This window comes from Myxocyprinus asiaticus, chromosome 30 (genome assembly GCF_019703515.2).
Source record: "Myxocyprinus asiaticus isolate MX2 ecotype Aquarium Trade chromosome 30, UBuf_Myxa_2, whole genome shotgun sequence".
In the NCBI taxonomy this organism is placed as follows: domain Eukaryota; kingdom Metazoa; phylum Chordata; class Actinopteri; order Cypriniformes; family Catostomidae; genus Myxocyprinus; species Myxocyprinus asiaticus.
This window is the reverse complement of record NC_059373.1, coordinates 37,431,512-37,454,995: the sequence shown is the minus strand read 5'-3', so window position 1 is coordinate 37,454,995 and position 23,484 is coordinate 37,431,512. Positions and strand designations below refer to the sequence as shown.

The window sequence follows — 23,484 nt, the reverse complement described above, 5'->3', positions numbered from 1 at the left end:
GCAGGGCGGAGGCGGCTTGTCCAGCGGCACCGTAGGCTTTGACCGTCAGAGACGACGTAAACCTACAGGCCTTGGACGGGGGCTTTGGGCACCCGCGCCAGGTGGCGGCGCTCTGCGGGCATAGGTGCACCGCGAGCGCCTTTATCCACTGGGGGATTGCCGAATAACCCTTGGCCACCCCACCATCAAGGGTAGTGAGAGCGGGGAAGCTGAAAAGATCGGGACCGGGCAGTAAAAAGTGCCGCGACCGCAACGTTGCCATGGACATATTCTCGCAATGAGAACGTGACCATCCACGAACGCTGTCTCCGCGTGAGCAGTGCCCAGACACGAAAGACAGTGATCGTGACCGTTAGAAGGCGAGAGATAACGAGCACAACCAGGAATAACACACAATCGGAAAAGCATCTTTAAAAAGACGCGTCTTTAAAAAGACGTTCCGTGTGTGCGCTCTCTTAGAGAAATATATACTCTTTTAGAGGGGAAAAATGCTCTTTCAGAAAATATACTCTCTAGTTTTTCTGCCGAAGCGCCCAGGGGCATTCTCTGCAGTGCACCAGTGCAGAGGAGGGAGAAGCCGCTGAAATGTGCCGTCAGATCCAGCAGGTGAATGCACAGTAGTATTCAGCTCAGTGAGCATGACCGTTCGGCTCTGAAGAGAAAATCTGAATGAGTGGTTGCATACCAGCTCCTTTTATACCCGTATGTTCGGGGGAGTGGCATGCAAATACCACTCGCCAATTTTCATTGGCCTTTTATCAAAGACCAGAGGTGTGTCGGGCTCCCAAGAGTGACCCCTAGTGTCACTACATCGACACCAACGTCGAGTGAGTGACAGATAGGGAACATTATAATTATTATTTCTTAATGCCAGTTAACCTTTATTTTTTCTTTTTTTTCTTTTTTTTAAAAGAATAAATTACATGACAGTGATTCTTATGATGTTATAGCATTACCAGCCATTGTTTGTGTGACTTGGGGAAGTACAGGGGGCAGAGCTGGAGATTGACAAGCCCCTCCCACTACTTCACATATTCAGACAGAAATGAGAACAAGCAAGAAAGAAATGCCATCAGACATGAAGATGAGAACAACAAAATGTTTGAAAAGAAGCAATGAAAAGCTATAATAACAATCTGCTCTGCCAATCTACTAAAAAAGTGAAAAATCAGCTTCTTTTCTAAGTAAATCTGGACTAAACAAAGTAAACTACAGTAACCCCAAATGCAAATACAATCATCCTACCATATAAGTGCATTTTGGGAAAATTTTCACACTTCACAACATTTAAGAAATAAAAAAAATTAAAGTGTGACTGACTAATATAGTCATTAATTATATGTAGTATATCAATTAAATATATAAAAATTTTCTAGATCATATTGTCAGGATATCAAGATCATATTTGCATTTGACTGATGAAAATATGTCCCATGATTCCTAAACAGAATTTACCAGCCACAGTCTGTGGAAGCTGGGAGAGAGCAGGGGGAGGAGGAGCAAGAGGCTGAGGTACTGCCCCTGCTCCGACTTCATTAGTTGACGAGTTGCATCAATCAAAAAAGATAACAAAGCCATATATCAAGAAACCAACCATTAGTTCCTATTTAATAGTTCTAGTCTCAAACAATTCACTAGTCTAGTAACACCAGGTATTCCCCAGCTACAATGACCACATTTGTTTTGCTATGTGTTTTGTTGTTGAAATGTGTCATTCCAAGATATTTTTAAAACAAGTCAGTTCTTGTTGAAGAGCGACAGCTCAATGTTCCTGTACCACATTTGCCGGCTCTGTCTTTGAGTAAACTGTATTTCATCACTGGGACAGTAAAGATAGATTCATCATAATCCATAGTTGTCTGTATATCAGTGTAGCCATGATGAGGTAACCTGCCCAAACCAGCATGAAATTGCCCAAAATGTAGTTTAATCATAAACCAGTAGAGGTTTTAAGTGGTCATACTGTCAGTTACCATAAAATATCAAAGACTCTACAAAATGGCTTGACAAGAGCAGTCTTATTTCCTGTGTTGACGTATTTCATATTGAAACTATGGAAGTTGGGGAAGGGCATATCGAAGGGCGTGTCCCTTTTTTAAATACCCATTAGAGATAAATCCAGACATGGACAAAGTACATGGACTACACAGCATACAGCAATAATAATACACATTTACAGGTACAGTATTACTAAGCACGTTAACTTGGCTGAAGTGCACAAAACTGTTAACTGTTCTGTTAACTACACTAAACAAATCGCAGAAGCAAAGCCAGTGACAGGTAAAGCAAACAAACCAGAACTAACAGGTTAAGTCAAACAGAGTAAAAGCTGTATTAAGGTAGACTGAGACAGGCTAAACACACAGAAGCTAGTGATTACAGACCTTCATAAGGTTCAGTCACGCCCTCGCCATCTTCTGGGAACAAGGGTGAACAAAAAACCAAGCCATGATGTGTTATGCTATGTAGAGAAGCCAACTAGACAAAATAATCTGTATATCATATCAACCAAACTGTAGTATAGACTTTATTAGATTTTTGCAGCAAAAGTCAATTTTGGCTGGAACCTTACCAATAGATGATTATTTGCTTGGGAAAGAGGGATTGGTCCAGACAGTGGCGTAGCCAAGGGTGTCCAGGCCCACCCAGAATATTAGAGATTATTCTTTGACTTCAAATATATATGATAAAATAGTCTAAAAATGCATAAATTCTGATTTCTGAGAGTGTGAAAGAACTTTTTGAATGCACCGCTTCTCTGTTGTTAAGGAAATTTTAGTAAAAAAAACAAACAAACAATTTGGGCGAAAACTTGGCCCTTATAAGTAAATATTATTTATTATCTTTACAATGCGTCATCATGTATCAGTCCTCAAATAGAAAACCTTGTCATGTTTATTTGCTAATTTGAGTAAATTTCACAGGTAAGTAAAATAAGTACATTTTACTTAACTTTTCAAAGTTGGTGTTCCCAGCATGCAATGGGCTTGAAAAATTAACGAGCTTGCAGTTTCACTGTTTTACAATTTTATATACATTGTTGTTACTTCTTGTTTTGTGAAGTCCAAAGTAAATTTTTTTTTTCTCAAAATTACCAGTTAATAATAAAAAAACGAAATAAAAATAAAAATACATATCAGTTCATTTCTCCCATCATAGTGTTTTGTGCACCTAGTATTGTGGTCTGCTTGCATGGCTCTGTCCATATCAGCGAGTCTCTCTGAAAACTCATCTGCCACAGGGCTCGGAAGAAATCAACCAGGGAACACAGTTTGTGAACATTACTGGGAGTTAACGGCGCACGTCTTCAGCTCAGGGGAGGTGAAAGGTGCTATGCACAAGCGATACACACAGCTGGCTGTCCCGGATTTACCTGCTTGTGTGTGCCACTACACGGGATGAAACCAGTTCCACCCGGAGGTTGTAGAACCTCGCAAAGGTGTTGGGTGTTGCCCAGCCCGCTGCTCTGCAAATGTCTGTTAGAGAGGCGCCCCTGGTCAAGGCCCAGGTAGAATGGGCTTGTGGCCCTACCGGGGGCGGGGGCATGATATGCCATAGTTATGGCGTCAATGAGACAGTGGTTGATGCTCTGCTTGGAGACAGCGCTTCCTTTCCGCTGTCCAACAAAGCAGACAAAGAGCTGCTCAGAGACTCTAAAGCTCTACATGAGATCCAAATAAATGCATAAAGCACACACCGGACACAGCAACGTCAGGGCTGGGTCTGCCGACTCCTGGGGCAGCGCTTGCAGGTTCACCACTTGGTCCCTAAAAGGGGTCGTGGGAACCTTGGGCACATAGCCCGGTCGGGGTCTCAGGATCACGTGAGAGTAGCCCGGACTGAACTCCAGGCATGTTTCGCTGACAGAGAACGCTTGCAGGTCTCCTACCCTCTTGATGGAAGTGAGTGCAGTCAGGAGGGCAGACTTCAAGGAGAGTGCCTTAAGCTCAGCTGACTGCAAAGGCTTAAAGGGGGCTCTCTGTAGACCCTGAAGAACTACAGAGAGGTCCCATGAGGGAACGAGGCACGGTCTGATGGGATTCAGCCTCCTGGTGCCTCTCAGGAACCTGATGATCAGGTCGTGCTTCCCTAAGGACTTACCGTCCATTGTGTCGTGGTGTGCCGCTATAGCAGCTACATACACCTTCAAGGTGGAAGGGGACAGCCAACCTTTCAACCTCTCCTGCCTCTCCGTGGGTGGTAGACCACTTAGGTCTTCTGCATCCCGTCCAGGGGCCAGACATGGAGATTCCAGAGGTCTGGTCGTGGGTGCCAGATGGTGCCCCGTCCCTGAGAAAGAAGGTCCTTCCTCAGGGGAATTCGATGGGGGGGGGGCTGTTGCGAGGAGCGTGAGGTCCGAGAACCACATCTGGGTGGGCCAGTAGGGTGCTACCAGGACGACCTGCTCCTCGTCCTCCCTGACCTTGCACAGGGTCTGTGCAAGTAGGCTCACTGGGGAAAACGTATTTTTGCGCAGTCCAGGGGGCCAGCTGTGTGTCAGTGCATCTATACCGAGAGATGCCTCGGTCAGGGCGTACCAGAGCGGGCAGTGGGAGGATTCTTGGGAGGCGAACAGGTCTACCTGTGCCTGTCCGAATCGACTCCAGATCAGCTGGACCACCTGAGGGTGGAGTCTCGAAGGGGCCGGGCTGAAGGGGCGGGCTGTGGTGGAGCCGGTGCAGTCACCGCAGGGGGACGCCCTTGGCGACAAGCAGGCGGGGTGCGGGATCTTGAGCCACGCCGGGGCAAGATGTGCCGGATAGCCTCCGTCTGCTGCTTCACCGTCGAGAACTGCTGGCAAAAGTCCTTATGGTGTCGCCGAATAGGCCAACCTGGGAGATAGGGGCAACAAGGAACCGTGCCTTGTCGGCCTCACCCATCTCGACCAGATTGAGCCAAAGGTGGCACTCCTGGACCACTAAGGTGGACATCGCCTGCCCGAGAGACCGCGCCGTGACCTTCGTCGCCCGGAGAGCGAGGTCGGTCGCCGAGTGCAGCTCCTGCATCAAATCTGGGGCGGAACTACCCTTGTGCAGTTCTTTTAGCGCCTTGGCTTGGTGGACCTGCAGGAGAGCCATGGTGTGCAGGGTGGAGGTGGCTTGTCCAGCGGCACTGGAGGCTTTGGCTGTCAGGGACGACATGAACCTACAGGCCTTGGACGGGTGCTTTGGGTGCTCTGCGGGCATAGGTGCATTGCGAGCGCCTTATCCACCAGGGGATTGCCGAAAAGCCCCTGGCCGCCCCACCATCGAGGGTAGTGAGGGCGGGGGAGCTGAAAGATCAGGACCGGGCAGTAAAAGGTGCCTCCCACGATTTTGTCAGCTCCTCTTGCACTTCCGGGAAGAAAGGGACTGGAGCAGGGCGTGGCTGCTTTGAGCGGTGCCGCGAGCCCAGGAACCAATCATCGAGCTGCGAGGGTTCAGGGGAGAGTGGAGGGTTCCACTCTAGCCCGATGCTCACGGCTGCCCAGGAAAGCATGTCCATCATTTCCACATCAGCCTATGACTGGGCAACCGTCCCCGATGGGGGGAGCTCAGCTGAGGATTCTGTGTCCGACTGGACAAGCCCGCTCTCCGATGCTGCACTCGAGAGCTCATCAGCTTCGCAGGCTCCGAACAAGAGGTCGAACTCGCCGTGAGATGAGCTGGCGGACACATCCAGAAGCCCGATCGGGGCAGATGAGCGTGCTGGGGAATGGGAGGTCCGTGGGGGAATACCCAGAGGAGGTGGTCCCATTGGGGTCCCCAAATCGCCCCCAGTGCTAGCCGCGCTGGCCTCATACCCATAGGTAGAAGGACCGAGGCGGGGACTGCGGCTTGCTTTGTTACGAAGGTCATGGTCGTGTTCTTGCTGTGAGTACATGATCCATCCACGAATGCTGTCTCCGCGTGGGTCGCGCCCAGACACGAAAGACAGCGATCGTGACCGTCCAAAGTTGAGAGGTAATGACCACAACCAGGAATAACACACAAACGGAAAGACATCTTTAAAAAGATTAGTCTTTAAAAAGACATTCCGTGTGTGCCGCTCTTTTAGAGAAATATACTCTTTTAGAAAAATATACTCTCTTTTTTCTGCCGAAGCGCACAGGGGCATTCTCTGCAGTGCACCAGTGCAGAGGAGGGAGAAGCCGCTGAAATGCGCCATCAGATCCAGCAGAGGTGAATGAACAGTCAGCTCAGTATACATCGACCGTTCAGCTCCGAAGAGAAAATCTGAATGAGTGGTTGCATACCAGCTCCTTTTATACCCGTATGTCTGGGGGAGTGGTATGCAAATACCACTCGCCAATTTTCATTGGCCTTTTATCAAAGACCAGAGGTGTCTCGGGCTCCCAAGAGTGACCCCTAGTGTCACTACAACGACACAACTTCGAGTGAGTGACAGATAGGGAACATGCAGTTTTGCACATCAATGATGGTATTTGCATTAGGATCTAAAATCACAGGTTTCTGTCCACGCACCACAAACCCTGCACTATGGATCAAGCCTGGTTAATCTACTCACTTCTGTCCATAGATCCCTTGGGTGGGACCTGCGGTAGCTGCCGACCTCTCCGACTGGATACTGGCGTGCTGGTGGGACTTGGCTGGACCGATCCCGTCCGGGGGTTTGCCCTGTGTGACAAATGGTGTATCAGTAATGCTGACAAAACATTACATCTGAAGAAGGGTTAGTTGAGTCAGATACCTGCACAAAACACTGTTAACTATTTGCATCTGATGAAGCATTGTTTTATAATGAGAAATAGTTAAAGAAAATAAACTCCACATGAAGTTATGCTATAAAACCATATTTTGTACTATTCCACAAAATAAGTCAGTATTTGGCACAATTTTCATCAGAGTTAGTTAAAAAAAAGAAGAAAAAAAGGGTAAAACATTTGGTTAAATGCAAGTGGGTACATCAACATTGCAAGTTTTGTACAACAACCAGCAAAAGTTTGAAGGTGAATCTCACTAAACCTATTAAGAACATATCTAGGCCAGATTTAATCTCAAAATCAAAAGAAAGAAGTCAGAATATTTTGCATAAATATAATGAAACCTATTTTAAGAGGACTAATAAGATTTTTTTTTCTTTTTTTTCTTGACAGTTTAGAATATTTTCCTCCAAAATTCTAATCACTGTAATGTAAAAAACAAACAAACAAACAAAAAAAAAAAAAACATTGTCACTGCCGTAATGCATTTATAAATCATGGTATTTTTGGTTCCACTGTTTTTAATTTATGCTGATTTTAAAGCTAAAGTGTGTAACTTTTTCGGTGTTTACAATACTTCTATCCAAGCTTGTTATGCAACTATTGACAACTATAAGTAAGTCATTCATAGGATAATTTTCTCAAAAACTGTAAAAACTGACTGTGGCATTATAAAAAATGCTCAGTTTGTCTGAGCAGCCCATCTAGCCCGACAAAACAACCAATTACATATATTGGGGGCGGGACTATCTCTTTGTTCGATCAACAGCAGATGGGGGGAATTTTCAGGTAAAATGTTTTAATTCTGTTAGTGGTGCCGAAATTACACACTTCAGCTTTAATACAAAGAACATTGTATTACAGTAACTTTTACTTTTAAAAATGTGATGTTTAGTAATAAGAATGACCACTAATTGATTTGAACATTCCAGATGCATTATGGTAGTGAGAATTTGGGGGAGGGATTTTGGGGCAGGGCAGGTTTGGGTAGTGCTTAACACATTGACAAACTCAATGCAAAACAGATTGCTGTCAACTATACGCTTGTTCAATGATAAGAGAATAAAACAAACAATATATTGTGTTCTTACGCCACTTTTTGTATTGTCTAATAAATGCTTTATTAATCTGCCACAATAATGCAATTTCTTTTTAATTTTAATTTAATTTACTGAATTTCGATCCGTATTATATATTTATTTTAGGCCCTACGTAGCCTATTAAATTTAACCATATTTGAATTATTAGGCATTATTTATATGAATTATCTTTATCTGGGGGCCTTTCTCAGCTAATAATGATTGTTTGTGATTAATTTGATTAATTAACCTGCATGTCATGTACTGTAATTAACTAGATCAAAAATTTAAATCGATTGACAGCCCTAGTTGAAATATGACATGGAGATGTTCTTGAAAGGCTTTGTGAGATTCACCTTTGGAATGTTTGCATAAAACCACAGAAAAATAACCACTAATGAAATTCCACATATTTGACCATTAAAGAGCATGCATTTTGGTTAATAAATATTTCACAGTCATGTGCATTTTAGCCACGTAAACGAATATTTACGTATAAAATGCACATCAACTTCACAGTAAACACAAATGATCTTTAAAGCACCTTTTGAGCTGAATGTCACATTTGGTTTTCAGTGACATTACATGTGGCTCACATTTCACAGTAAACTTTGGCACATCCAAGAGCTATTGCGTCTTTTGCATCTGTGAAACTTCATGCACAAATCTGAACATTAATGTAACATTCCTTGTGGCTTATGATGTGCCTGGCTAATCATAAGTCAAAAGGTTGTATGGCATTTCAAAAGGTGTGATGGAGTCAGCGGCAGGAGAGGTGTCGAGAGGGGTGGAGCTTGTGACAGCTAAAGCTGGAAGGAAAGTGAAAAGGCATCATTGCATGAGCACAGGGCACTCATAACAGCCCACAACTCAAAGCAGAAACTGTTAAATAAAAAAATAAATACAAAATTATGTTAGTAAAATAAACAATTAGAACAAATAAGAAAGTAAACCGTACAATGCCAGGAACACACCATTATATGCTAAGAGGATATAACAGGTGTGTCTGTAATCGAAATGAGAAAAGACATTAGTAGCATTCATCATCACTACTCTCTAGAAATGGGAATCATAAGGAATTTAACAATACTGGTTCTGATTCTACTTAACAATTCTGGTTCTTTAATGATTCCATTAATGATTCTTTTATCACGTTTGAGGAAACACCAAATAACAATACTATTCAAAACTATTAAACAATACTATTCAATTACAACAAAATTCTGTTCTGAATGTTTATCTTTAACATAAAGAGTAAAGAGATTTGTTGTAATTAATGGTACTTTTAAAAATGAAACTTTAGTATACATAACACAATAACAGTTCTTGGTTTGTATAGAATCAGATATGATCAATGGTAATGACTTGCTGAGTAAGTGATTCAGATGTTAATTCTGTAATCACTCCAAATGAGTCAGTCAGAGACAGATTTATTAACCTTTAAACGAGAAAATTTGTTTAAAGCAATTAAAAATATAAAATTTTCACTAAATGCCGGTAAAAAACAAAAACAAAACAAAAAAAACACAGAACTACGCAGCCCCTTAGATGACAGGGTGGGAATTTTTTTTCTGAAATAGTTTTGCATTCCCTCGCAGTAAGTGTTGCATTCCCTCGCAATAATTTTTTTGCTCCCTCACAATAGTTTGCGTTCCCTCGCAATAAGTGTTGCGTTCTCTCGCAATACTTGGCGTTCCCTCGCCGTGGTCCTTCTACCTACGGGTTTGAGTTAGCAATGGGGCGATTTGGGGACCCCAATGGGAGCCGCTTCGCCGAGTATGCCCCCACGTACCTCCAATTCCCCAGCACGCTTGTTCGCCCCAGTCGAGTTCTGGGATGGGCTCGTCTTGCGGTCTCATTTGGGGCTCGCGAAGAGGATGAGCTGTCGATCGCAGCATCGTAGAGCGGCTCATCCAGTCTGATGCTGAGGACTCGGCAGGTCTCCCACCTTTGGGTGTGTTCGCCCAGTCGCAGGCCGACGTGGAGCTGGCGTGCATGCTTGCCTGGGTGACCGCGAGCGTCGGGCTGGAGTGGAACCCTCCACTCCCCCCTCCCCACATTGTCAAGAAAAGAGCAGTTTTCTCATTCCCTGGGTTACACACCTGGTGCTCACGACCGCCAGACACTGCACCTTTATGGCTGGCATGCCGCCTCGGCGTGCCCAGCTGTGGCACAAACACACCCACACCAGGGCGGTTTTAGGGCGGTTTTGATGGACTACGGGGACGATTTCCCTCCTCCCCCCTCCCTGACTGGTCCTACAGTGGGTATCAGGAGCCAGGTAAGTGCTTAAACGTTCCCAGACTCAGCACAGCCACGAGTTCGGGGCTTGAGCCCCCTCAACGTGGTGCCTCAGGCTCCACATCGCGTGGTCATCATGACGGTAGCGTACATCAACCACCAAGGTGGCGTGCGCTCTCGTCGCATGTCGCAACTCGCCCGCGGTCTCCTCCTCTGGAGTCAGCAGCGGCTCAAGTCATTGCGAGCCACTCACATCCCAGGCGACCTCATTGGTGGACGTGCTGTTGCAGCAGGTCATGATCAGGGGAGAGTAGAGATTCCACCCCCAGGTGGTCCAGCTGATTTGGAGTCGATTCGGTCAAGCAGGAATCCTCCCACTGCCCGCTCTAGTATGCCCTGACCGAGGCTCCCCTCAGCACATTTGCGTTGGCACACAGCTGGCCCCGGGAGCTACGCAAGTATGCATTCCCCCAGTGAGCCTACTTGCACAGACACTGTGCAAGGTCAGGGAGGACAAGGAGCAGGTCATCCTAGTAGCACCTTACTGGCCCACCCAGACTTGGTTCTTGGACCACACGCTCCTCGTGACAGCCCACCCCTGGCGAATTGCCCTGAGGAAGGACCTTCTTTCTCAGGGACGGGGCACCATCTGGCACCCGTGACCAGACCTCTGCAATCTCCACGTCTGGCCCTTGGAAAGGACGCGGAAGACCTAAGTGGCCTTCCACCCGTGGTGGTAGACACAATCACTCAGGCTAGGGCTCCCTCGATGAGGCGCCTGTATGACTTGAATTGGCGTCCGTTCGCTAAGTTGTGTTCTTCCTGACGCGAAGACCCCCAGAGATGTGCAGTCGGGTCAGTGCTTTCCTTCCTGCAGGAGAGGCTGGAGGGGCGGCTGTCCCCCTCCACCTTGAAGGTGTATGTGGCCGCTATAGCGGCGCACCACGACGCAGTTGATGATAAGTCTCTCAGGAAGCACGACCTGATCATCAGGTTCCTTAGAGGCACGAGGAGGCTGAACCCTCCCAGACCACACCTAATTCCCTCATGGGATCTCTCTGTGGTCCTACGGGGCCTGCGGGGAGCCCCATTTGAGCCCCTGGAGTCAGTTGAGCTAAAGGCACTCTCTTTGAAGACTGCCCTCCTGACTGCGCTCACCTCCATCAAGAGGGTAGAGGACCTGCAGGTGTTCTCTGTCAGCGACACGTGCCTGGATTTCAGTCCGGGATACTTTCACATGGTCCTGAGACCCTGACCGGGCTATGTGCCTAAGGTTCCCACGACCCGTTTAGGGATCAGGTGGTGAACCTGCAAGCGCTGCCCCAGGAGGAGACGTTCCCTTGCAATAAGTTTTGCATTCCCTCGCAAAAGTTTTGTGTTGTCTCGCAATAAGTTTTGCTCGCCCTCGCAATAGTTTTGCATGTCCTCGCAATAGTTTTGCATTCCCTTGCAATAAGTTTTGTGTTCCCTCACAATAAGTTTTGCTTTCCCTCATAATCGTTTGCGTTCCCTCACAATAAGTTTTGTGTTCCCTCACAATAAGTTTTGTTCCCTCATAATAGTTTGTGTTCCTTTGCAATAAGTTTTGCATTCCCTCGCAATAGTTTGTGTTCCCTCAAAATAAGTTTTGCAATCCCTCACAAAAAGTTTTGCTTTCTCTCGCAATCATTTGCGTTCCCTCACAATAAGTGTTGCATTCCCTCAAAATACGTTTTGCGTTACCTCACAATAGTTTGCTTTCCCTCACAATAAGTTTTGTGTTCCCTCGCAGTAGTTTGCATTCCCTCACAATACGTTTTGCTCTCCCTTACAATAGTTTGCGTTCCCTCACAATAAGTTTTGCTTTCCCTCGCAATAAGTGTTGTGTTCCCTCACAATAAGTTTTGTGTTCCCTTGACATAAGTGTTGCGTTCCCTCACAATAAATTTTGTGTCTGCTCGCAATAGATTGTGTTCCCTCACAATACGTTTTGCTCTCCCTTACAATAGTTTACGTTCCCTCACAATAAGTTTTGCTTTCCCTCGCAATAAGTTTTGCGTTCCCTCACAATAAATTTTGTGTTTGCTCGCAATAGATTGTGTTCCCTCACAATAAGTTTTGCTTTCCCTTGCAATAGTTTGCGTTCCCTCACAATAAGTTTTGCATGCCCTCGCAATAGTTTTGCGTTCCCTCACAATAAGTTTTGCATGCCCTCGCAATAGTTTGCGTTCCATCGCAATTAGTTTTGCATTCCTTCGCAATAAGTTTTGCGTTCCCTTACAATAAGTTTTGCTTTCCCTCACAATAAGTGTCGTGTTCCCTCGCAATACGTTTTGTGTTCCCTCGACATAAGTGTTGCGTTCCCTCACCATAAGTTTTGTGTTCCTTTGCAATAGTTTGCGTTCCCTCACAATAAGTTTTGCTTTCCCTTGCAATAGTTTGTGTGCCCTCGCAATAGTTTTGTGTTCACTCACAAAAAGTTTTGCATGCCCTCGCAATAGTTTGCGTTCCATCGCAATTAGTTTTGCATTCCCTCGCAATAAGTTTTGCATTCCCTCACAATAAGTTTTGTGTGCCCTCACAATAAGTTTTTTCGTTCCCAAAAACAAAAACAAAACATGGTTAGCCTACAACAGTCACAGTTACTACAATATTACTACAGAAAAATTATTTCCACCAAAAACTATGGGTACAGTCTACAATATTACTATTGTAAAACCATAGTGAAACTATGGTATTTGTATGGTAAAACCACAATAACCACAACATTATGTTTTTTTATTTCCTGTATTATCACTATGGTTCCACTACGAATATCATGGTTAATCTGGTTACTCCAGTAAAGCCATGGTAAATTTATTGCGAGGGAACACAAAACTATTGCGAGGGCATGCAAAACTATTTCAGAAAAAAAAAAAATCCCACCCTGTCCTCTAAGGGGCTCCATTCTGAATAATATCACAACAATATTTTTGCCAGAAAAAAAGCATTTGACCTGTAATATTAATTAAATTAAAATGAATAATTAATGAAATCTTAATAGCCAACATGTTAACTGATTGAAAAATGATTTTAAAAATGAATATATGTTTAGCAAGTGCAGAAAATTTGCAGCAACTTTGCAGCAAGCTACACACATACACACACACGCGCTCACACACACATATATATGTATTTATTTTGTTTACATCAGCAGCATTATCAATATCAATAGTCCTCATTAGTTTTATATAGTCAAATTTCTTAACTGTTCAGAAATTATTATTTTTTTTACTGTTACTTACTGTAATAAGTTATTTTTCAAATACTTTTGTGTGATGAATTGTTGTGAATTTAGAACTTCCACTTTCTTTAAAAAAAAAAAAAAAAAGAAGAACAATTTCCCAAAATAATACTATAATACACTGAGGGTTAACAAAGAAAAACACTTTTCAAGAACCCTCAGCTTATAAGAGAATCATACATAGTGGTAGCTCTGTATGTTTGTTATTGTGTTTAACTATGAAGCACAATGCAATAGAAAGATGTTTTGTTGTTTTATTTATTTTTTATTATTTCATTATTTTGCAGTGCCCAGTCTTTCTCTCTCATCACAATCAATGTATTTTAGTACGGTATTCTGTCCGCATGGACAAAATAATGCAGGTGTTCAAGAACCGCTAATGGAACCAAATATCAATGACAATCATTCGGTTCTAGTTTTTCTGAATAAGAACCAGATCTTGATTCCTAACCTTACTACTCTCTACTATTTATAAATGAAAACAAATCAAAAACAGTATCATTACAGCAGGGTTAAAAAAAAGAGGAAGTGAAGACGGGCATTCCAGGTGGAATACAGAAAGCAGGAGGCATGGTTTCATTTGGCGGTTTAATGCTTGTTGTGATTGGTCTGGGTCACCTCGTTAAGGCAGGAGAGGGAGGGGCAGATCTCCCTGATGTTAAGGATGGCATGGATCTCATGTAGCCAGAGTCGGGTCGCTCGGACGAGCGGGAGCGGGTGTAGACCGGTCGATCCATCATGGGCCGCTGGTCAGCTGATCTCGACCTGTAATTGTCATGCCTGTCCACCATGCTGCGGCTATACCTGCAGAATGTTAGTCAAAAAGCCACGCTTAGCTGAGCCCCAGTTCATCATACTGTAGGTAATCCTATAGACCTGGTAACCACATTAGGTCCTTATCCTTAGAAGAACTGGTTGCTGCGGAAAAAAAACCGGAAGCTTCTAACAGAACAAAAATGACAAAGCAATCAATTGTGGTGTCGGGTTTCAGCACTGGAAGCTCTGCGTCGCCAGCATAAACACACAAAATCATAAAGTGAAGGATAAAGCAAAAAAAATAAATAAATAGAATAAAACAAGTGTTAACCAAGGCAGACCCATAATTTAACATGTTCAGGTAAACAAAATTAAAGAAAAAAAAGAAAAGAAAAGAAAAAGAAAATCCCCTCTTTCATCGTCAGGCAGCTGCTGTGAAGAATACTAGTTAAGCAAAGTCAACACATTTCACTGTCAAAAAAGTAAGACCCTTGACTACAGTCTACTTTCCTCCTATGTCTCTACGACAGCCTATGTGACCACTTGTACTAATTCTGCCATATTACCTGAGATCTTCCTCAAAGTGCTCATGGTTAGCAGGGAATTCGGGGATGTGGTCCTCTCTATGGACGTGCATAAGAGAAATGCATAAAATACAATTGATATTCTGTGATTTGCAGGATAGCTGACCGTTTGAGTCTAAAGTGAGATTCAGTTGCTAGACCAAAGTAAGCTAACAAAAACAAAACATAGCTAGATTTCTATATGTCTAAAATTGCTGTCAAAGTTCTAGGGTGATTCCTAGTTCTAGGGTGATGACCTGTTTTTAGGTCCTCCAGGTATAAAGTCTAATTTCATTAGCAAGCACCACTAACATCAAAGGCTCATCCTAATGGTTAAAACAATAAAGTGCAACTGAAGTACAGTATATGAGTCCTTTCTAAAATGATCTAATCATGTTCTTTTACCAAAATATGCGACAACTTATTAATTGTGTAAATGATCTTGTGGTGAGAAGTACTTGCTGTTGAAAGTTAAAGGTATAAGGTCAAAGCACAACTACATCTAATTTTAACTAGATTCAACACTGAATGAAAGATATCTGCATTCAGTACCTTTCTGTATCGGTAGAAGGTTCAATTTCTATCCTGGGGCATGTCCTACTGAATAAACCAACCTCAATGTTACATTGGTGATCTTTAATGTGCTCATGGCATATTCAGTATTCATTTACTTGAAAAGGCTTAACAGACACTCAAATCCATCAGTGTCAACAGGCAACAAAAGAACTTGTACTGTGGGTGTTGATCTCTCTAGAAGCTGTACCTGTAGTCTCCACCAGTTCCATTCATGACATGATTGGGCCATGGAGGAGCTACATGATTGGGCCCATTGTAATATCTTTAAATACAGGTGGAGGATTGATAGATTAGTAGATTGAAAATGAAGAAAGGAAATTATGATTAGAATGAGCAACAATGGATTTAGGGCAAGGGGTGAAGGCTGCGACTGTAACTAAAGAAATATTCCACTTAAACACTAAGACGGTTTCATAAACAGAATCAGTACTGAAGGGTACATGTCTAAACTAACGTATCCATGTTTTACCTCTCAGGAGATTCAAATGAGTCATTGTAGGCAGACATTCGTCTATCCAGCCTCATTCTCCTGAACATAAAATAACACTCAATCAGATTCTACATGACAACATTAATCAGAATTTTTACAAAACCCACACCAATACGGAAGCCCTAAAATTCCATAGATTCACAAATAATTTTGCTCCGTTTTCATGTGATAACAAATTAGTTTTCTAGAGATATTGTTTGTTATGTAATTATCATGAGATATCAAATACTGATTCAATTATATAAGGGGCCAATTTTACTGAGATTGTGATAACATTTTATTTTTTCTCCGAATACAACATAAACAATGCTAAACCTCTAAAATAAACAGTATATATATATATATATATATATATATATATATATATATATATATATATATATAAATAAACATTTCTACAAGTGTTGCAAGTGTAACAGTTTCATTATCTCAAGATCTCAAGATTTCCATAACATTATCCCAATATCTCGATAAAATAGTATTTGATATATTGTAATATTAACACACTGTAATTTAACAATAATTAAACATATTCTGAAGAAAATGTGAGCAGTGCTTGCTCTTGCAAAACTCACTGCTATGATGTTAGGGTGTTGTTGGCAGTAACCAGGGCATTGCTATGTGGTTGCTAAGTGTTCTGAGTGTTATTTAGCATGTTGCTATGTGGTTTCTAGGGCATTGCTAGGTGGTTGCTTACTGGCAGACTCTATGAAATTCTGGTCCATTGACATTGGTTCCTCCATCAATGTAAGTCTATGTGATTTTTTTCACCATCTTTAGGGTCCCCTAGGCAAAAATTGTATGTCTGATTGCTTATATCATATGGCTTGTTGAGGAGAGGTGTGCTGTTACTTTTTGGAGGTATCATGTTTGTTGCCCAAACAGTGCGGAAAGTGTTACGTGTCAAAGTTTAATATTTCGAGTTTTTTTTTTTTTTTTTTTATCAAATCCCTAACAATCAGTATGAGCAAAAGTAATAGTGGTGCTTGCGATTAAGGCAATTAACTTGCTATGACAAGAAAATGGTGCAAAAAATATTGTTGAATCCATGGCACTTTAGGGCTTCCATACATCAGAGCGGTTTGGTCCACTCCAGTATATTTGGGACTCCACTAAGCCTACAAAATACATCTTGAATATATTAAACTCCACATTTCTGATGGGGAGCTTGCTGTATTTATTGACTGGCAGTTCTGTCAAAGACTGAAGCTACTTGGCTCAGTACTCAAAATTGCTTGTGACCAGTCATCAAAACAACACAATGTATATGTGTTGTCATCTACAGAGCAGCACTGAAGACACAATTCATTACACCACAGCAGGGAAGGGTGGAGTGGATGCAGCTAAGGACACATATACATACACTGGACATAATCACTTTGGGAAATGGCGCTCTAAGATTACTGGCGTATTTAGTGGCGTAGTCGACAAAGTCACAATCTGAATGCTATCACATACGTTATCCTCCTGGGAGGACCCATAATGAATCCATATCATTACAATGACTGCACAAAGCTTTCCCAATGGGTGGAAGAATGACACCACAGAGACACTTAACGTTTACCACCGTTTTTGACTGCAGGGTAATCCAATAATTAAGCGTTTGCCATGTGCACATTTCAATGAGAAAATGAGCCATTCTGTAAGACGCAATGGTTCCTCACCCATTGGAAAGTTGCTTTGTTATTTTGACATAAACTTGAAATATTTTTAGGTGCCACTGGCTATTCTAATCAGAACTACTACCCACGGCACTAATACGGGAGTGATTTGCTGTGGTTCACTACCTGTCCATGCTATTGTACGCCCCGTCTGAGTATGCACGGGCCATCCTAGTGGAGCGTAGTAACTTCACTGCGTCATCCCGATAGAGGGGGTACATACTGATCAGAAAAGAAAAGAGAAGCAGAATGAAATAAAGACTGGTGAGCAAGTGGGGGATATCTGGGTGATAAGGAGGCGGGGCTCTTTCCTCATTTTTCACACTCATGGGCACTTCTCTTTCACACTCTGAGAGAGTGTACAGGCAAAGATCAGACAAAGTGCACTGGCAGAAATCAAGATAACCCTAATTTAAGAGAAATACTGTATGCTGAGCTATCAAAACTGCAACAAATCAGTTATTTTGAAGTATACACCAGAACCAACATGGCCAAGGCCCTCTGAATTGATTCACAGTAAAAGGAGCAGATATAGAAGTGATATTTGGTGAGAGGTGAGAAAATGCACTAGTGCGACTAAACTACCAAACAAGCAAGCAGACACAAGAAAAAACTTCCTAATCTGTCTGACTAAAAACAAAATAGTTATAGCACTACTTTGTTAGAGGTCTGCTACCCGACCTGAGCCCGACGGGACCCGACAAACCATCAAGTGTAACTTTGGGGTTCGGGCTAGTAATTAATGAAAACGATGCGCGCAAACAGACGAGTTAGAGGCTGTTAACACCGAGCGTGTTTTTGCATGTGTCTGCACTGTTTTTAATTTTTTTTTCTATGTAAACACGCTGGACAGACGTCTTTGAATAAATAAGGATGTTGTTTACAGGAACGCTGTACAGAAGCTTCATTGGTTTTGCTATAGATTTGTATTTGTCAGCTACACTAACAGAATATCTTGGGTCCTGGACAGCAGGATTGGTGGCTGTCTGTGTCTGGTTCGAGGAGGGAGGGTAAGATAGTGACTGCAACCACAAAAGAAAGAAACCATGGGGAGCAAAAAACAGAGACATGAATGAATGGAACCGATATAGAGCGATGGTGAGATAACAAAAGCGAACAAAATGAGAGGCAGAGATGGATATATAAAAAGAGAGAGGCTGATGTCAAAGAGAAATTAAAGGAAAGAGAGATGGTGGAAGACAGAAAGATATGGCACCAAGTGGAGGAGAATAGGTTGGAGACAGGAGGCACACATTTTCTGCTTTTTTAATATGTGTTAAACCTTAACAGTTTCTTTGAGTTCTTTGGCACATATTATTTTCATGAACAAATTTTTGTAAATTGAAAAGATGAGAAATACACCTACTTTCCCAATTATATTCCATTATTTAGAAAAGGGAAATCTTAAAAATAGTTTGATAAATCTTTTGAAGGGATACTGTGTACTAACCAGACATGATGCAACTGCCGTGACTAAAAGTGGAAACTCTGTAGCAGGATTTCGTCCCGTAATGGAACAGAAATGAAAACCAAGCATCCTCTAAACAGTCTTGTCATTCGTTGCATGGCAGCTCTAGTTTGTTACGTAAACACATACCTGTCCGGTGAGTATCTGTCCTCTGACAGTCGATGTCGGGGGCCGTAATGTGATTGTACTCCTCTCACACCGTGATCTAAACTTCGACTAGATGAGAGAAGACAAAAACAGTGGCTGGTCACTCTCACTGCAAACCAAACAGAGCCCTGCTACAAGAAAAAGATTTCAATCTATGCACATAATCAGTTAAAAATAAATATACTTAATGAAATCAATAAAATGCATCTGCTTGAAACAATTAAAACATAATTTAATAATAAAAAAAAAAAGTTAATTCTTTTGTTTAGGGCTGTCGATTTAATGTCTTAATTTAGTGTGATAAATTATATAAAAAATAATGTGTTAAAAACAATTAATGCAATTAATCATGCCACCTAACCTGTATGTCAATTCTGTAACAAAAGTATGCATTTTCCAACTTCTGGAGCAATTCAAGCTTGATGTACAGGTGTTTTTATGAACAGCGTCAGCAGGGGGCAGTCAGCGACTCAACAAACCTTACAAGCAGCGCAGCCACAGAATAAGAGCTGCTCACACAGGACACGTTCTTGACAGCTGGACGAAACATGATAGAATGCATCTCGAGATGCGATTTTCAACTACTTTTACAGACATAAAGTTTTAAACTACTTTAGGACACAGCATCCTAAAAAGGTGGCATCTATGACACCAGAGAGATGCTCTTAAAGGGATAGTTCATACAAAAATAAAAATTATCTTATAATTTACTCAAGCCATCCCAGATGTGTATGACTTTCTGTCTTCTGCAAAGCATAAACGAAGACTTTTCAAAGCATATTTCAGCTCTGTAGTTCCATACAATGCAAGTGAATGGTGACCAGAACTTTAAAGGTCCAAAAGGCAGTATACAAGTAGTCCATAAAACTCCAGTAGTTAAATCCTAAAATAATAATGTCTTCTGAAGCAATATGATAGGTGTGGGTGAGAAACAGATCAATATTTAAGTCCTTTTTTATCTGTAAATCTACACTTTCACATTCAGCCACTTACTGGTTGGGTCTGGTCAAAGGTGGAGATTGATAGTAAAAAAGGACTTAAATATTGATCTGTTTCTCACCCACACCTATTACATCGCTTATGGTCTTATGAGTCTTATGGCTGACTTTTATGATGCCTTTATGTCATTTTTGGGCCTTCAAAGTTTTGGTCACCATTCACTTGCATTGTGAGGACCTACAGAGCTGAGATATTCTTCTAAAAATCTTCATTTGTGTTCTGCAGAAGAAAGAAAGTCATACACATCTGGGATGGCATGAGGATGAGTAAATGATGAGAGAATTTACATTTTTGGGGTGAACTATCCCTTTAAAGCATCTGATGCACATGTACATAGACAATTAAAAAAAGTGCAGACAGAATGCAAGAATGTGTCCTGTGAGAACAGGACAGATTGACAAACTCCATTGCAAAAGAGATTGTTGTCAACTGTAGGGTTACACAATGATATAGGAATAAAACACAATACTGACTTCTAAAGGCACTTTTTGTATTCTCTAATCAATGCTTTACTCATTTGCCACAGTAATTCAATATATGAATATCAGAATTATTAAATTTATTATAAACCCTATTTATTATATTTTGAATTATTCAAGTTATTTTGTAATGTTTATATTAAATTCTGTTTCTTTGGGGGCTTTTCTCAGCAAATATTGATATATTAAATTAATTGAGATTACTTTGATTAAATAATTGGCATGTCATATAATTAATTCGACAGCCCTATTTTTGTTTACTTGCAGCCATGCAGATTTATGTTCTTTCTTGCAAGTTACCTTTGTGGGGGAGGGATGCTGGGTGAGCGTGAGCGTGAGCGTGTGCGCATCATGTCTGATCGTGAACAGTGATTGGACGACATGACCTGCTCAGGTACAGACAGAGTGGAGCTCTGGAAATCCCTGCCGTTGTGCCGGTAATCTGAAGGCAAACACAGTAAAACACCAGAGATTCACATTAACAAAGAGGATAAAAAGTTTAACAGCTGGTACCAAGTTGCTGACTACAAACATGGACAAAAACAAATGGACATTTACTGCAACATTTGCAGGCTGTCACACAGAGCATTATCCAAAAATAATATCAAATCTTTATTAAACCTTCCATGAAAACACAAAGCCTGAAAGTGAACAAAACCGTAAAGATCTGGCTACAACATCAGTGTGATGGGCTTTCTTTGTGCTGGGGAGACTAAACTTCTTTTTCCGTTGGGAAAGTGCTTAGAGTAATCTTCTCTCTGACTATATCCTTTAATTTGATTTGTTCATCAGCATGTGTGAAGGCACACAGAGACCTGGACGGCCCTTGCACGCTCGAGTTGCAAAGATCATTCCAGCGAAACAACATACGGGATGTGTTTCTGGGTTTTCTGGGCTTCTGAATCATTTATTATGACTGGATCATTTAGAATTGCTGCTATATTTGTGCGTGACAATCAAATACACTGTATATAGGGGTAGCTGACATTAAATACAATCATTTTGGGAAGCCGACATGTCCTACGATGCTACATGCTACATTTTAAACTATTTCAAACAGCATTTTGCTAATTCTTTTATAATTATTATGCATACAGCTTTAATGACCTCATATTAATGAGAGACTACATTAAATATTTGTACTTTAGAAATTAATTTGCCACACTGCAGGACCATTTAAATTTAGTGAAGGCATAAATGTTACAGCACCTAAAATATACACTTTATCGTACACATTTTAAGCTAAAATCTTGATGTATCTAAAAAAACAACTTCATGTTTTAAATACTTTACTACAAACACTTCTGAAAATAGTTATATAAACATTATTTGATCCATAAAAGAGCATTGAATTGGAATGAAATGTATTGAATGAAACTGCTTTCAAGAACAACGTTCGAACCTTGAGTTTTCTAAGCACTGTTGGAACGCTAAAGCAGTGAAAGTTGACTTAGCTGTACCTGAGATAACACCAATCCCATCTTCACAGTCGTAATCAGAGAACTCGCTGTCACTGATTCGCTGTGACCCTGAGAAAGAGAGTGAGAGACTGCATGAAAAAGAGAGAGGATTGGGTGGAGCAACAGATCACAAGGGTTGTAATGAAGAAACGACCCTAAACGTGACCTCGCTCTCACACACACAGCACCTGGTTAATCCATTGGAGGGTTTACGTGAGGTCAAGTAATCTAGATAGTTTCATAGCACATCACACACACACACACACACACACACACACACACACACACACACACATACACACACATACATACAACAAACCGTGTATCATCATAACCAGAGTAAGGTTTGTGAGAGGCTGGGAAAAGCGTGAGCAGTCCAGACACAGATCCACTCAGGACGGGCCATAAACTGAAGTATGAACTATTTCCAGTGGAAAGTTCAGGCCTAAAGGGAAGATAAGCTGAACAATGAGGATTGGTGGTAGGTAACAGCAGCAGCAGGAGCGATGGCCGTAAACCAACTGCATGCAAGCTGTGTGGAACAGTCGGGCTTTCTGAAGTGTATGTGCAGTGAGAGTAGCGGAGAGTGTTGAGGATAGTCACACTGAGGAAGTCACACTGCTGACCAATCACATGCTAGCTGGGGCAAGCAGGTTCAAGTTACCTGAGTTGTAATAATACGGGCCTTTGTCTGGAAATATGTCAGTGGATTGATAGACAGTAATATTTTTGGAAGGAAACAAAACATGAACACAGGAAACACATCAACAAAACAATTATACTGGTGTGTACTCCAAAAATTCTTCTATCCTGTTTTTCTTTATTTAAACTATGTAAATAATAAAGAGCTCCGCTCCAAATCTAGTGAGCTGCCTACCTAGACAGCATTTTAACGCATCATAGTTATTCTCACGATACAAGTGTTGTTCCAAAAGGTGTAATAATGCTGCCTTCTTAGATACCTTCTTTTGGAAAAAGGCAGCATCACATGTATTCATCACAGATAACACAATCCCAGCACTGAGAAGAGCTTTGTGAAAAAGCTGAATGAGTCAAGAGAAATGTTAACTAGATATATATTTTATTTGATGCCAAAAAGTGTCACTAAAAATAACTTGATTACAAAATGAACTTTTGTGTGCTAGGTATTATTATGTATGTTATTTTTAGGGCTGGGTATTGATACAGATTTACAGATTCAATTTGGTTTCAAATCATGAACTCTATTCGATCCGATTATGATTTGATTCTAATTCATTTGGGTATATTTCAATTATAATGTCTATCTTATGTATATCTTTTTGCATTAATGATGCCCTCACAGATGTGTAATTTACCCGTGTCATGGGCACTGACACACTTTGTACCATGACAGACACTGACTTTTGGACCTGACGCTGATAACAGCTTGGATGGTCCTTTTCTTTTTTGGCCAGGAGAACACAACGGCTGTTTTTCAAAACACGGATTCAAATGTGGACTTGGAGCACAAAACACAATTCCACTGTTCTACTTTCCATCTCAGATGAGACCAAGCCAAAAGAAGTCGGCAACGCTTCTGGACAGTGTTGATGTATGGCTTCTCCTTTGCATTGTAAAG

The 23,484-nt window shown here is 41.8% G+C and overlaps 1 protein-coding gene across 2 annotated transcripts in view; it reads right to left on the bottom strand.

The window, feature by feature from the left end:
* The window catches only part of LOC127420680 (regulating synaptic membrane exocytosis protein 2-like), a 240,201-nt gene that overhangs the window by 91,627 nt on the left and 125,090 nt on the right, over nucleotides 1-23,484 (bottom strand). Inside the window, exons 12-24 of one of the 2 annotated variants that reach the window (XM_051663138.1) lie at nucleotides 22,549-22,575; nucleotides 21,885-21,953; nucleotides 20,725-20,866; nucleotides 18,929-19,015; nucleotides 17,458-17,553; nucleotides 15,650-15,709; nucleotides 15,368-15,442; nucleotides 15,157-15,204; nucleotides 14,608-14,664; nucleotides 6,508-6,617; nucleotides 2,385-2,414; nucleotides 1,456-1,530; nucleotides 957-1,025 (exon numbers count right to left, since the gene is read on the bottom strand). In XM_051663138.1, the coding sequence (XP_051519098.1) occupies nucleotides 957-1,025; nucleotides 1,456-1,530; nucleotides 2,385-2,414; nucleotides 6,508-6,617; nucleotides 14,608-14,664; nucleotides 15,157-15,204; nucleotides 15,368-15,442; nucleotides 15,650-15,709; nucleotides 17,458-17,553; nucleotides 18,929-19,015; nucleotides 20,725-20,866; nucleotides 21,885-21,953; nucleotides 22,549-22,575 (945 nt within the window). Of the gene's footprint in view, nucleotides 1-956; nucleotides 1,026-1,455; nucleotides 1,531-2,384; nucleotides 2,415-6,507; nucleotides 6,618-13,903; nucleotides 14,090-14,607; nucleotides 14,665-15,156; nucleotides 15,205-15,367; nucleotides 15,443-15,649; nucleotides 15,710-17,457; nucleotides 17,554-18,928; nucleotides 19,016-20,724; nucleotides 20,867-21,884; nucleotides 21,954-22,548; nucleotides 22,576-23,484 lie in introns of both variants that reach the window. The other variant, XM_051663141.1, reaches the window with a different exon arrangement.